The sequence below is a fragment of the Lontra canadensis genome, unplaced genomic scaffold, assembly GCF_010015895.1.
Source record: "Lontra canadensis isolate GAN:19392208 unplaced genomic scaffold, GSC_riverotter_1.0 scaffold10, whole genome shotgun sequence".
NCBI classification, from domain to species: domain Eukaryota; kingdom Metazoa; phylum Chordata; class Mammalia; order Carnivora; family Mustelidae; genus Lontra; species Lontra canadensis.
The window spans coordinates 24,041,469-24,056,855 of record NW_022631004.1 but is presented as its reverse complement, the minus strand read 5'-3'; the positions used below and the strand labels follow the sequence as shown (position 1 = coordinate 24,056,855).

Here is a 15,387-nt window from a genome sequence, read left to right as displayed (position 1 = left end):
GTATGTATTGTTGTATGATTTGTGTATTGTTGACGTGTATTATTGAATGATTCCAATTATATGAAATGTCCCAAATAGAAAAATCCATAGACACAGAAAGTGGATTCATGGTTGTCAGTGGGTGGGGAGAAAGGGGAATTGGGAAGGATGGGGTTTCATCTGGAGATGTTGAAAATGTTCTGGAATTGTATGGTGGTGATGGCTGCACAACACTGTGAATATACTAAAGGCCACTGAGTTGCACAATTTAAAATGGTTAAAATGATGAATATGTTATATGAATTTTATGTCAATAAAAAAATACCCAAAAAATTGCCAATTAATTTTAGCTCTATCCCCAAAATAAGACAATTAGAATCTACAAACTTAAAAAAAAATTCTTTGTAGAAGTCAAATATTTTCACATTGAATGAGAATCTCCCATCATTTTGACATCAGTAGTATTTGTTCCAACACTGTTAAAAGCTCAGGCACAGTGAAACATGAAACCATTACTTAGCAAATAATGGAAAAAGTATAGAAAATACGAACATATATGTGCTTAGTTTGTACATTTCCAAAATTTGAGAAAAATAAAATACCAAGACATTCTGTGAAAAGCCTCTTGAAATTGATGGGAGCATTCTCAAATTTAAAAGTCTTTGGAAGTGATGGTAGAGAATAGGGGGATAGGAATCCAAACTGCCAACCCCTCTTCCTACTTCTGTTTCTTCAGGAAGTGAAAGCCAAGCTTTGGCCATCACGGTGCTCTGGAATCCTTTTGAATCTTGTGCATTTTTTGGACTGATATTATTTACATTTGTATTTGGAAAACAAAACACCATCAACCTCCTCCCCGCACAATGCTCCCGTGTGGTCCCCAAGAAAGCTCATTTTATTTCTGCTTGTCTTTACACCATGCAAAAGGGGGAAATTTGTACGATGGAGAGGAGGGGTTTGACTTTTTTAAGAGAGGCTGGTAATCATGTTAAATAACTAACCAAAAATGTCCCAGTGTCAGCAAGGCTGTTTGATGACCATGACATGGGGAAGAGAAAAAAAAAAAGTGACATGACTTTTTTTTTTTTTTTTTTTTTTTTTACTAAATAGTTTTCTCACCTTGTATGTGCCCATCTCCCCTGTTAACTCCTGAAGGACTCTGGTCCTAAGCCCCAGAAGCTCTCTGGGTGGCGGGCAGGAGCAGCCCCATGACTGGCCCAATCCCGTGCCAAATGAGTGTATGTGACCCCTGGCTCAGAAATTATGAAGAAAATTTCAAAAAGCCAACAACAAGGCATCCACTTAGCAGCTGCTGACTCGTGGTCTGGTGGAAGGGGTTTGACCAGATAGACCCTCCTGGTTCCTGGTTCCACTCTACCCTTCCTGTGATTCGAGGTGAGTTACCCAACCCTCAGAACCTCACTGAAAATACGAGTCTAATATCCCCATCCCTCCCATGGCTGCCAGACTTTTTTTTCTTTAAAGTCTCAAGCTTGGATGCTATTGTTTAATGAGTTTTCCATGTTTCTGTGGGGAAGGGTGCTCTCTATATTTCGACGGGGTGTACAAATGGCAGGAAAGCCTTTTGGCAGATTAAATAAGGGTCCTTCAAAGATTAAGGAAGGGGGCCGAGGGGGACTGCACTTCCTCTCATCTCCAACCTGACACACTTTGCCTCTCTCTGTGTTTTTATTAGCGCGTATCCTCAGTACATCAGTGGCAAGGGTGATGAAACCGGTGGCAGATTTAACTGCTAGGCAGCTGGGTCACTGTCCCGTGGGTCTTGTTGTCATGCTGCGATCTTAAAGTGACCACGGCTGTTTGGGCTGCTGCTTTCCCGAAGACTCTGAGAGAGACCACTGAATAGTTAATCGGTGGGAGAGGAAGGGAAGAGGCTGTTGCTTGCAGAGAGCACAGAGAAGCTGCTTTGAAAAATCCCAAAGTGGCTGAATATCAAAAACACGGGTCCTGCTGTGGGCAGCTGTGTGCGCGAAGGGCAGCCTGAGGGCTGAAAATCAAATCTCCAGCCCGGGTTGGTGCCCTTCCCCTGGGGCCTGGGCAACAGAGGCAAAAGGCCTAAACACTACAAAATGCAGAAACCCTCAACGCAATCAGAGTTATCTGTATTGTTAGCAGCCTCCGTGAATAATGTTTTCTAAGGGGAAAAAAAAAAGAAAGAAAGTGCTAAAGAGAGAGGAAACAGGACAACTTCTTTAACAGGGAGGAACGGCAGGCCCCTTACCTGAAACCGTCTCATGTCCCTCGGGTTTCCTGCTGTTTTCAAACAATTCTGATTGCACTTGAGGAAAAATTTTAGAAAGAATCTGTGAAGAGAAAGCGATGTGTTACATGGTGGAGTAAACATTTTTTAAGAGAAAAATAGATCTGCATTATATTAGATTTGATTTGAAAGGGATTGTATTTCATGTCTGGGGAGTTTCAGCCGGCCCTGCCTGGGAAGGAACACCGCTGACCTTCTGCAATTTGCAAATTTGGATGTTTGCGATCACACGCCGGCTCCAGCACCGCTGAGGCCTGCGAAGCGGTTCACAGGCTGGGCTCTGGTTTATATACCTGCCCCCCCCCGAGCTGCAAGGGCACTCCGTCTCCCACAAATAAGGCTTCCAAAGCAGCAGTGACTCCTGCCGTGCAAAAATGTCTTGCTCCGGGGGAAAAAAAATGGCATAACTTCCCCCAGAATCCCAGGGTTTCTCACGCATGTGGCTTTCCGCCAACCACACGCACCTCCGCGCTCACATACCTCACATGTATACCCTCACACACAAAGCGCTCCTGGTCTTTTTAACCAATGTATACAAAATCAGAAAACAGTAATGTTGCCATCCAAAGGCGGGTCAGTCTGTGCAGGTACACACTGGGGTTTTTAGGACTCATAACAAGTGTGAATGTCCTCTCAGACCTTCTGCAGATTACGGGGAAAGATACAAAGTCACCGAATCACCGTCTAAGGTTATCATTCGTCGTGAGGCATATTGGTAAGCCAACTGTTTCTAAAATAAACTATTTGTGCAATTTCTAAATTGGGCATTTTTAATCAGACAACTACGTCGAACCAGAAAAATGGCAGAGGTGACCTTTTCAGCCATTTACCTATTTAATGTTTGGGATTTTTGTTTCAAAACACAATATAAGTTTTTCATTTATCTCACTTGCAGAGTCCTTTTCCTTAAGAAAAAAAAAAGAAAGAAAAGAAAAGAAAAGAAAAGAAAAGAAAAAAATCCAGCTTTTGCAGTGTTAAAGTCCCAGGTGAGCTAGGCCTATTTCCCTTTCTGTTACTATGACAACGAAATTTTACCGCAGTCCCAAAGTCCCTCCAGAACTCTCACATCCATGCCTTGAATTAGAACTTTAAAGGAAAAGATATACATTTTTTCCCCAGGATTTACCAACAAAAATAAGTAGAAATCAACAATGCTTCCAAAAATTCTATTTTAAAGCAACGGCTGGTGAGATGCTCTCTGGGTGACCTTCTGTTTATTTTTTATTTTTTAAAGAATCACACAAAAGAATTGGACAGTGCTCCAGTTAATTGTATCTAGCATTTAAAGAAAAAAAAAAATCTGATGGAAAGATAAACAGTAAATGATGAAGGAGGAGAGAATGGGAACTGTGTTCTTCAAAATGGTTTCTGTATTTGAGGATGTTTTACTCTAGATTTGCTAAAAATATTTGGCCAACTGCTCCTGACCCCTAGCTACAAATAAAGGTGGGGTGGGAATTTGGAAATAACCGCTAAAATTTTGTTCATGATGTTATAACATCTGCTTTTCACTTCTCTCTTTTCATCTTGGCTGGGCCGGGAGATTAGGCACGACTTCTTGTGCCATGAAGGTATCCGGGTCTTCACCGGAGCTACCTCTGGAGTGACAGGGCAGAGGAATGCTCCACGCTTCTTTATTATTTGTTTATTTGTTTCCTTTTGCTCCACACTGCTTTATGCAGCGTTCAAAATCACAACCTGCTTTCGCTTCCTAAAGTGCTGTGAAACGTCTTCCAGTAGCACTCAGAAGTTGATCACAATGCAAATATTTTATTTTTCTAAAGGGAAACGTCCTTGCACTTGTGCATTTACAGAAGAGGCGGCTAGAGTCACTCACAACCCACGGAGATGCTCTTACAATATGCTTAAAACTTGCTTTATTCTCATTCAGGTCTCCTTCCGAACAATAGCCCCCACTCCCACAGCACATCTATCCTCCAACACCCCCAAGCGTGATTTACACCTCTTCCCCTCCTAAAGCTTTTTCTTCGAGTGCTTTTTCTTATAGAGTCCTTGATTTGGGGAAAGTTTTGCTTCGATTGAGCTCCTTATAATGCACTGCCCGTGTTTGATACATTCCCTTACCTACCTGACCCTTTCTCTAAAACATATCTGGAGAAAACATTAATGTTCGTGAAGACATTATTAGATGCATGGTGTGGAAGGTGGAAACGTGCAGAAGGAATACATGTTTACATGAAATCAAATTGATTTAGGGAAAGAAGGGGCCTGCTGAAAGGCTTGATTCAGTTTCAATTAGGACCCTTATCAGTTCTTCGGGTGGAAAATTTTGACTCTTTTGCTGGCCTGGAGTCTAAGTCTGTAACCCGCCCAGCCCCTGCACACTAAGGATATAATCTTCTGTTCATAAAGGGGAAGAGAGCAGCGGAGGAAGGAGGGATATGTGGGGAGAGAGAGAGGGAGAGAAAATTCTCTTACACTGTATACAGCTTCCTAAAAGAAGACATAGCTGCTTCTAAATGGCTAGTCCAGAAATTATGACCTGGATATTTTATATGTGAGCCTAAAAATTAATTTAAAGGAGTCCTGGGGGTTTACTGCTCTCTCCAATTTTTTCTCTTCTTTTTACTGCTAGCTTCCACCTCTCTCCCTTCCACCCCCTCCTCCGCCCACCATGCTCAGGGGCTCGATACAGAACCCTTTACTAACTATACCATCCATTAACCACAGGGTGACTTGCAGGGAACAAATCCCCTGGGCCTGGATCCCTCCGAAGCCGGAGCTGCCTGGGAAATGTCAGTGCTCTGCGCTCAGAAACGGGAAACCCAAATGAACTGCAAGATTCAGACCAAATGTGCAGATTCTCATCAGGCTGGAAGTTGTTATTTCCACTTTCTCCAAACAATGTTGACTACATAAATATCATAACCACTTAGCACAGTACATTTTGCAAAGCTTCTGATCTCATTCCTTAGGAGTGGACACACCAACAACGACAGGTTTATCCTTGGTCTCTAGATACACAGGAGTAGAGAGGTGGGATCAAAATGTGAACTCAAGCAGCACATTGCAACCTGGTTCCTAGGTCAGCTGGGGTGATGCAATGAACCAAAGGGCATTTCTTCACTCCACAGATATGTATGACATGCCGCACGGTAGTCTAGTCTTGACCTGAGCCAAGAGTGTAACCAAATTAGCTCACTTCTCTGGGCCTCAGTTTGTTCAACTGGGTCTAACTGGCTTATGACTAGGGTTCTTCTAACATTAATATTCTGTGATGGCAAAGAAAAGTGTGTAGAGTTGAGAGCCTCCAGAAATGGCTACACTGAGGGAAGAAACCACTGAAGACAAAAAGACCATGATTTGCTGCAGTCCAAGGGAGTGTGTGTGCAGGGTTTTCTGAAAGGTAGGTCAAACCCACTAATCTGAAGTGGTGGGGAAAAAAGTAAGCAGGGACAGCTGATCGGTGGGCAGTGGGGCATCTCGAGTAATGCCTTGGTCAGAGCAGGTAGTCCCTTGGGGCTTGACAGGCAAACTGTTGAGTGACCATCGTCTTAGGCTCCCTTCTACATGCTTCTGAGGCAGGTGAAGGTGGCTCAGGAACATCACCGATCAGAGCCATCTGTGTTCCTGCTCACCATCCTGTGTTGGTCCAGCAGCTGAAGGGTACAGGGATCACAGAGGAGATCCTTCGAAAGTCTGTCAATCATCTACTCTGTGCCATACCCTGAGGCTAGGTGGAAGTACCTCATATACAATGCGCCATTTTTTTCTTACAATAACTTTACGACTGATGAATCATTTCACAGCTAGGAAAAACGAAGTCACCAAAAATTTAAGAAATTTTCCCAAGATCACATAGCTTGTCAGTAGCAGAAACATGGATTTGAACCTGGGTCTTTCTCACGCAAGCTCCATCTGGCGGTCTGTTTCCTGAACCAATTAGATTGTGGTGACAGTTGCACAACTCTGTGAATATATTAAAAGCCATTGAACTGCGCACTTTAAAGAAGTGAACTTTATAGTGTGTAAATTATATCTCAATATAGCTGGTTTTAGAAATTTAGAAAATGGTCTGAAAGAAAGAAGAAAGGAAAAAGGAAGGAAGGAAGAAAAGAAGGAAGGAAGGAAGGAAAATAATGAAAAGAAGAGGGATGGAGGGTGAGAAGGAGGGAGGAAGGGAGAGAGGGAGGAAAGAAAACAACGTGAAAGATTCTGGTTTCTTGAAGAATGAGAAGACTATAGCATCCCTAGAAGAAAACACTAAGTCAAATATAGTTGCATGGAAGTAAATGCCTACTAATGAAAATCCTTGCTGAATTAATTGATTTAACCATTTGAGCAATTATGAAGCGTATAGTATGTTCCACAAAGGTTCAGACACCATGGCAAATAAGATGGACCAAATCTTTGCTGTCATGGAGCACACTACCAAGCTATTCAAAATATGCTTCTTCAGATTCTGAGAGGAATCTGGAGACTCCTGAATATGGGTCTAAGATTTCAGGGGACTGCCCAGCCACACAGAAGTCTCGCTCTCTTGCAATCTCTGGAATATTGGAACACATAGCACTGTTCAAGAGTAGAATGAAAGTTCCTAGATGGGTCTAGATGTGTCCTGGGACTTCCCAAGCAGAAACTGAGATTCAAACTAGTTGCACAAATAAGGTGAAAAGTCAAGGTCCAGAGGTGGGGGAAGAGAAGGAGGTACTGTGTCTAAATCAAAGGAAGGGCAGATACTTAGTATTCATGCTGGATTCCAGAATTATAACCAATGATCTGATGGATACAAAACCTAGCCTGATTTTGCCCAGATTTGTGGTAGAGGTCATTCAATTCACCTCCCATTTGAATGCCAAGATACAGCGCCTTCTAAAAAATTGTAATACAAAAAACGTTAAGGAAAGCACTGTGGGAAGGCTTGAAAGCTTCTTTCGAGAAAAAGATTAGACAGGGATGTGTATCAAAAGAATGTGAACTTAGCACTAGTAACAGCTACCATTAAGCAGAACCTTACTCTACGCAAAATACTATGTAGAATACCTTTCACTTTGAAACTTATTCCCTTAAAGAAATCTAATTCTGCCAACCCTAGGGATAACTCCTACAATGCCATGGTCACATGTTACACACCATGAGGACAAGAGCACCCCCATACTCTCCAAAAGCCAAGACCAGGGAGTGCTATATCTGTTTTTTTCTCTCTCTCTCTCTGCTGTGATGGCCACGTAGACAGGCTGGCTCACTGAAGTCTGAACTGTACATAGACTTGAATCAGCTTCACAAACCGTGTAGGTGTTTAAAAGCCTAAGGCCATTGATTTTTGAGGAAGACACATTTTATCTGGATTAACTGCTAACCCTCCTTTTCTGGAGTCCAATAAATTAAAATTCAATTGGCTTCCACTGTTTGTGTGTGCTTCTGAAAAACAGGTAACTTCTTTCCTTTAAAACACTCCTACCTTTCTAAGAACTGTCAAATAATCATTTCTAAAAACTACCTGGGATAGCCTGGATGATAAAATCATATTTGAAAGAAATGGTGGGGCACCTGGGTGGCTCAGTGGCTTAAAGCCTCTGCCTTCGGCTCAGGTTATGATCCCAGGATCCTGGGATCAAGCCCCGCATCGGGCTCTCTGCTTGGCAGGGAGCCTGTTTCCTCCTCTCTCTGCCTGCCTCTCTGCCTACTTGTGATCTCTGTCAAATAAATAAATTCTTAAAAAGAAAGAAAGAAAGAAAGAAAGAAAGAAAGAAAGAAAGAAAGAAAGAAAGAAAGAAAGAAAGAAGAAATGGGCAGCCCTCTCCCAAGGCCCTGTCAAGCTTATATCCTTAGGGGCACTAGGCAGAGTCAGGGGTCTCGTGCAGGATGGATATACCCCTGGGACCATTTTCTCACTCGGGATGGCCAACATGGCAGCTCACTCTGCTTTATAAGGTAGGAAAACCCCTAAGTGTTAGGTTTCCACTAGAGACCAGTAAAAAACACCATGATAATGTTCCAGCTTTAATCTAGGTCTTAACTGTGATATCCTCTTTGAACCTTCCTACCACAGAAAGAATACATTTCCCTCTCCCAAAAGCCTCCAGCAGAATCCAAATCTAGGCAGTTAAAGTAAGGTGAAGGGCACCAGTAGGCCCCACGCTTGGCTTGAAAATGACATGCCCTATTGATTGGTGTCAGCCCAATTGAGAAAGGGCCCTGAAGCGTTAGGGCTTTGTGAAGACTCTCATTGAAGTCCACAAAAATTAAGACACTCTGGGAGGTCAAATTCCCCATTGGTTCTTGCTACACCTTAAAAACTTGACAGTGGGGCATCTGGGAATGCTTCTTACTGGAATCTGCTTGGTAAGATGATGGCAGGCACAAAGTTCAAGAAGATCCATGGAAAGAGGAGAAATTTTAAAATTTTGACTAACTGTCTTCCTTAGGCTTTAGTCAAATACTCATTTTTATAAGCGGATTTTCTATCTATTCCATTTATTTCAACAAGCCCTTAAAATGTAAATATGAATACAGGAACGGAGTAGGCACAGAAACTTTAATCTCTACAGACATTCCTATGGAAGAGTTTAATGACCATTAATTCACTCAGGCTATGTCAGTGAAAGGTGATCTCAGATTCGAAAAATGTAAGTCTACAAAAAACTCTGAAGCACTAAATTTTCTTTCTTACAGCTATACTCGATGTCTCTAACTCCCAAAGGTTAAAAGACTAATCATGATGATGATTATAATAACAACAAAGAAATGCCCCACCTTCATCGACCCCATATTATGGGCCATGTGTGATTTTGTTTAATCCACCCACCTCTGACAGTAGGAGAATCAACGTCTCCATTTTACAGAGGAAATAAGCAAGACTCAGCCAGGTTAGCTTCCTTGTCCAAGGTCAAAGAGCTAATAAGTAGAAGAGCTAGGGGGGGAATTCTGCTTTGTCCGACTCTTAGAATAACATTGCTCTAGTGGGAGTCTGGCCACTCTCCTTCTGGAGGAAAAGGTAGGACACACTGCCAAGCAGCTCTTTGTTTCGGGAACTACAGCCTCATTGATCCACATGGGGCATCATGTCACGTCCATCATCTTACTATCTGGAAATGAGAGTGAAATCATTCTTCATGTCACAAAACAAAACAAGCAAACAAACAAAAACGTCTATCACTCCTATCAGGACCCACGTTCTCTGAAAATTAGGTGGCTATTTTGGAGTGTGTGGAAGAAAACAAACAAGTCTCTCAGACATCGGAAAACAGGCCATCTCAAGAACACATCTGGTCCAAAGACGACCCTCGACAAAAAGCTCTCTACAAAAAGAAGGTCAGTGATTGCCCTGAGTGGATGAGGAAGACTCGAGGCCATTTGTCCATTAAGACTATGGAGAAAAAAAGGCTGGAAGTCAAATGTATAACCTAAGAAGTTGAATTAAGTCTTGGAAAACATTTTTTCAGAGTCAAGTCACCAAGCTAAATTTTGAAAGCATTACCCAAGGGACAGTGGAGATTCTCCTCCTTTGGACATTTTTAAATAGACCAGCAAGTTAATTTCTCCAGCAGCAGATAATTTCAGTCTTTCATGTGGGAGCTCATTGGGTCCTCCCTACCAAGTCATTTCCACAGGATGCCAAAGCTTCTGTATTATTATTATTGTTGTTATTATTATCATTATTATTTCTTTACTTAGTATTTAGTGTGAAAATTAGGACCCTCAGTTTCTTCCTCCTGTAATAGAGCCTCTAGGCCAGTAGTGAGGACTAGTTACCCAGGCAAAGTTAGCTCCCTCACATTTCACCGGGCATGCTTCTGCCACTGTCCCTTGAACTGCCCCTTCTTCCCCACCACCTTTTAAAATAGCCCATTTTCCAAATGAAATTATACCAGAGGGGGTATAATTCAGATCTGGTTCTCTCTGCATTGCTTATCTGTCCCATATTAAAGTTCTTCCCTTGATTTTTAGGGAGCGCTCTTTTCCAAAGAAAAAAAGAGTATGCCATTAACTCTATTACAACAGATTGCCCGAAAAGAGGAACAGTGGAGGATACTGGGTCAAGATCCTCACCACTGTTTTCAGTAAGCTCCGGGCAGGCAAAATCATTTGGTTCCTACCTGGCAGCAGGCCCCATCAAATCATATTCTCTTCGGCGTTCACTCCAATGACAAGCTCCTGGAAGTGGCATTTCAGTGTGGCAACAGCTCCTTCATTACCAAACACCCTGCCTCAGGAGTGAGTCTGCTGTAGTCACTCAGGTGCTGGGAGGGAGCCACTTCCCCCACCGTGTAATTCTGTACTGATAGACTTCGTTTTATGATTTGTTCTGAAGTGAATGCCTCCTGTAGCTCAAATGGCAAACAATCCCAAGGTATATAACCAAGGGGCCACTTTGATTCTCCACTCACTACCGGCCGGTAACCCACTCTAGTTTCCGAGGACCTGGCGCTGGATGTTGGGACTTTTTTTTTTTCTCTTCTGTACTCAGACATCTTCACTCTCCTGAATTCCATTACTTGGCAACATGAGGCTGGTAGGGAAAAAAAATCTCCAAGGAAAAGTCCTTGTTTTTGCACTCAGATGAAAATCTGACACCATTAATGAAAATAATAATTGAACTCTTTGGGCTTCAATTGGAATGAAACACAACACGAAGAGCATGTTTGTAATTCCAATTGTTCTCGTAAAATGTCTTTGGAGGGCTCTTTGCAACGTGCATGGTTTCATCTCTTACTTTTGTTTGTTTGTTTGTTTGTTTGCTTGTTTGTTCTGTTTTGTTTTTAACCCAAATCCTCTCTTTTGCCCTATCCCTTCCTAGCCCTTCTGATCAAGAAAAGGAAAAAAGACAGAGGGAAACTGCACATGTTACTGACTGACTTCGGGAAGCATCTTTCCGTGAGCCTTCAGAATTGGGATACAAATCTATTTCCCTTTCTAATGCCACGACTACTCGGGTGAAGGAGAGAAATGAAGTTATTAGCCAGCCATCAGCTTAATGGGTCCTTACCGTCCTATTTCCTTAGCGCCCCTTCTCCCCTTGTGCAGCCTTCCCCTCCCCCTCCCTGCGCTCTGCCCTCCCTGTGAAGCTCATCTATGCTAGGCTGAGCAGTGAACACCAATTACACCAAGAGCCCTTTGCTGCTGCCTGGTCCGCTGGTTTTACTGTTTTGCCAGATGGTTGAGGCCAATGTGTAAAACTCTCTACCCTACCATTAATTCATAACTTGGTAATAACTTTCCCACGGCTCCGGGAAATTGAAATGAAGTGCAAATGTGAATATTTGGAAAGGGAATCAAGGTTGGACAACTCTTTTATACCTGCCAGAGTAGATAATAGTCAGACAAATAGAAGTCCCTTTTTACACGGGCTGGAATGTGACTTTCCCGAAACTAAAGCGGACTGTCTCAATATCCGCTCCTGGACAAAGTGGCAAACAAAGTTCAGGGTTTGGGTCCTTCCTATCGTCGCTTTCTCTCTGCAGCTTTTAGCTTTGACTTACTGCACCTACGGGTCCACTCACTAATGACCTTGAGTTTGAGCATCAGTGTAATGCTATATTCTTATGACAGAGTCGTAGATTAGCAGATATGAGTGCATTCTCTTGCTAAGACAGGACACCATCCAATGTTTGTTAGCATCATTAAACTAAAACTGACTTTTCACCTGCTCCCATACCATATGCAGCTGCAAATTTTTAAATTAAACTATGAAGCCATGCATAAATTTACATATATTACAGACTAGCCTCTCCATTTAACATGCAAATGTACTCCAATGTTTCAGAACACCTTCTGTCGCTAATTAATTTGCTGAATTATAATTAGACTAATCCTGCATAATTAATAAGCACAGATTTTTTTTTAATTTGTAAGCAGCTTGAGGAGATCATTCACTTCCTTCTATAAACTGCTAAGTAAGTGTTAAAAAAAAATCTGGAAAGAACATGTGTGAAAAGGTATGTTTGATTTCGCATACAAACTCAAACTAGCGTGGAAGATACAGAAGTCAGTATTGATAAAGGTACATATTTGAAGCCAACATTCAAACAATCAAAAAAATCGTATTCAGAGGATGGGGACTAATTCTCCCTTTGTCTCCTTGTATATAATGTTTTATTCTTTGCCTTCTATCCGTCGGATCTTCCAAGATCACAGAGGCGGGAGAGGATTAAAGTAACCGTATGTTGTATTAGGAGAGATAATGATATTAACACTCCACTGTATATCAAAACACTCTGTGCATGCTGGGTGCTTATAAGCCCCTTTGATGGTATTTGGAATCATTTTCATTTTGGCTGCCAAAAACACCCGAGATCCATCTAGTGGAAACAATTAAGTTCCATTAGTACTGTATCCATTTGGTAATGATTACAATGAAGGGTCCCTCTTTAATGCTGAAGAGTACAGTCTCAAAGAAACGTATGCATCTGTGCTCTTGAAAATGGGAAACTGTAATAGTTTCGCAACCAAGCACGAAGCTCAATTTTGACCCCCCAAAATAAACCAGGATCTGGAGAGTCAACATACTCGTAGATACCTGGCTTGAAAATTTGAGGCACTGCAGGAATCTGGAAGGCCAAGGCAAGCCTAACAAATAGTGACATGAATTGAGAATGAACCTCAAGAAACAAAGTGGGAAATACGTGTTTTGGCGGGGGTAAGTGATCAAACATTCAATGAGATGAGGAAAGAGAGAGCTCCTTAGCCCTCCCACTCAGCTAAATCACTAATATTAGCAACCAAAAGATTGGTAGGCCAAAAGAACAAGCCACTTAAAATGTGCCTAGCCGTCTATCCCTGGAGGTTTAGGTTTTTACAATGACTCTACAAACAACAGCAACTTCTTCTGAAGAAAGGGAAATGATTTCTCCAGGTTCATTACCATATACTTCCCTGTTACTAGTCAGCCAACTTTTTTTTTTTTTTTTTTTTTTTTTTTTTGGACAAAGTGAGGACATAAGCTAGCTTGGGAGTTGAGTTGAAAATTTAGAAGTAGTCTCAGAGGCCCGTGGCCACCGCCAGGAGCAGATGCCAGGGGGTCAAACCAAGGGGCAGCTTCTGTTTCTGCCCCAAGAGGCATATACCTTAGACTCCAGCTATGTCATGGGGTTATTACAGGGACTAACCAGACTGAGGAAAATATTTTGAAAGCACCTGGAAAAAGCGCAACAATTTTTCTGAGCTAAGCAATGTTATTACTTGGATAGTTTGGAAACGTAAGACATTTGGACAGTTTTTCTGAGCCAGACCATAGCGTTTGCCTTTGGTTTCCACCTGAAGAGATTAACCAGTTTAAGGGTATTTTTAAAAGCCTAAAAGAAAGGGAATTTTCTGTGTCTTTCAGAGTTATGCAGAAGGAACATAATAACAACAGCTGGAATAATACGAACAAGAGGCTAAAACGATTTTCTTTCAAAAAAATATGTGAATGGCCATGGATCCTTAATAATGTCTTTACCTTTCAAGAAAAATCCTTTTCATGTACTGTGTTGGACCTAGCATGCTCCATCCTATCTGTAGCAGAGCTTAGAGCTGGAAGGAGCCAGAAGGTCATCCAGCCAAGCCCCATGCATGGAGAGGCAAGTGATTTGGTTTCGGTTTCGGGTTTTTTGGATATTATCTTCAGCTTTACCCAGCCAATTTCTCAAAATATGTACCCGTGGGAGAGAGCTGAGAGGAAGCCATTGTGACCTATGTGGAGTTAGGTTTTGAGATATTTCTGACAAATTATTAGGGAGAAAGAGAAATGACTTTGCGGCATTTAAACTCTAAGGTGTAGAGCAATTAGTTAACAAATCCACATCGGCCTTGGCTAATGGGTTTTTCCCCCATATATACATTCCAGGAAATTTCTCTAATTTCACTTTTTAGTAGAAAGATTTTCCCCCACGAACATCACGTCTAGTTTATCCTCATGATTCATTCTGTCTCCTTCCCTCTCTCTCCCCATTCCCAAATTCAAGATGGTATATTGTGCCTCTTAAGGGCTACATAGAAGTTGTCAGGATAGGGGGCAGGGGGTGGGTTGGGAAGAAGGGGTGACTGAAGAAAAGCATGATAATGACATCAAAGATCTACTTCATCTGAAAAGTATGACGGCTTGCCTCCACTCTGGCCATGAAGACTCATATTCACAGTTAATGTAACCTTCATTCCAAAAAAGGAAAAAAGAAAGAAAGTGTAACCTGACAGGTAGCAGGTGGTACATATGGAATTATCATTGGCTATTAACACCAGGTCGGGTATCATATTAGCCACTTTTAGACTGCATTTGCCAAACCCACATAAAAATATAAAACGAGGTATTTCAATATTCTGTCACTCCCTTAGCAAAATAGATTTTCTTATATTACTCATAGTAGAGTCAGCCGGCTTTCATTAGAATTTTTTTAACTTTTTTTTTTTTTTTTCTTAAAGGAAGCACTAAACCTAAATGATATAAAAGAGAAACTGGGACAAAAATCAGGTCAAGAATTTGATACAAAAGGCATCCAGATAAAGCTAATAATATTCCAGAGTGTTGTCAGTGTAGCAGGATATGATGACATTAGTCTAATCTCAACCCAACCCCTATATCTACATAAGGTTCCAGGAATCAGGCATTATTTCTGATTGCCTTTTTTTTTTTTTTTTTTCCCATTCAAAAACTTTGCTGACTTTAAAACCTCCATTTACTTTACAGGTATCACCAGCTTTTCAGAAATTTCCAAATCTCAGTACCAAAAATGAAATCTTGTTTTTAAATGCCAGAAAGAGATTTTTTAAATCTGTTCTACTTTTCTTTATTCTCTATAATACCATTGCATTTTTTTTTTAACTAACTCTGGTTTTCTCACAAAGGCCACTAACTATGGGTTCTCCCTTCACCCATGAGTAGATAACTAGAATTTCCTCTTTTCTTTTGTTTCCTTTAGTGGGGGAGGGGCAGAGAAGGGGAGAGAGAGAGAGAATCTTTAAGGGGCTCTGTGATGCGGGGCTCCATCTCAGGACCATGAGAATCATGACCTGAGTCAAAATCAAGAGTAGGATGGTTAACTGACTAAGTGACCCAGACACCAGTAGAATCTCCTCTCATTTTCTCTTCAAAAAACAGGCTCTGGCGAAAAAAGAGGCTCTGGCGAAAAAAATCTCCTGATGGAAGCAGATTCAAACACTCTTCAGAGAGAACAGAAGCAGTCCCTGGA

General features: G+C 41.7%; 1 protein-coding gene across 2 annotated transcripts in view; it reads right to left on the bottom strand.

Annotated features, from left to right (window-relative positions):
- EBF2 (EBF transcription factor 2) overlaps positions 1–15,387 on the bottom strand; it is a 186,736-nt gene that overhangs the window by 50,592 nt on the left and 120,757 nt on the right. For both annotated transcript variants that reach the window (XM_032855789.1, XM_032855790.1), the window contains exon 7: positions 2,222–2,303. In XM_032855789.1, coding sequence (XP_032711680.1) covers positions 2,222–2,303 — 82 coding nt within the window. The remainder of the gene's footprint in view (positions 1–2,221; positions 2,304–15,387) is intronic.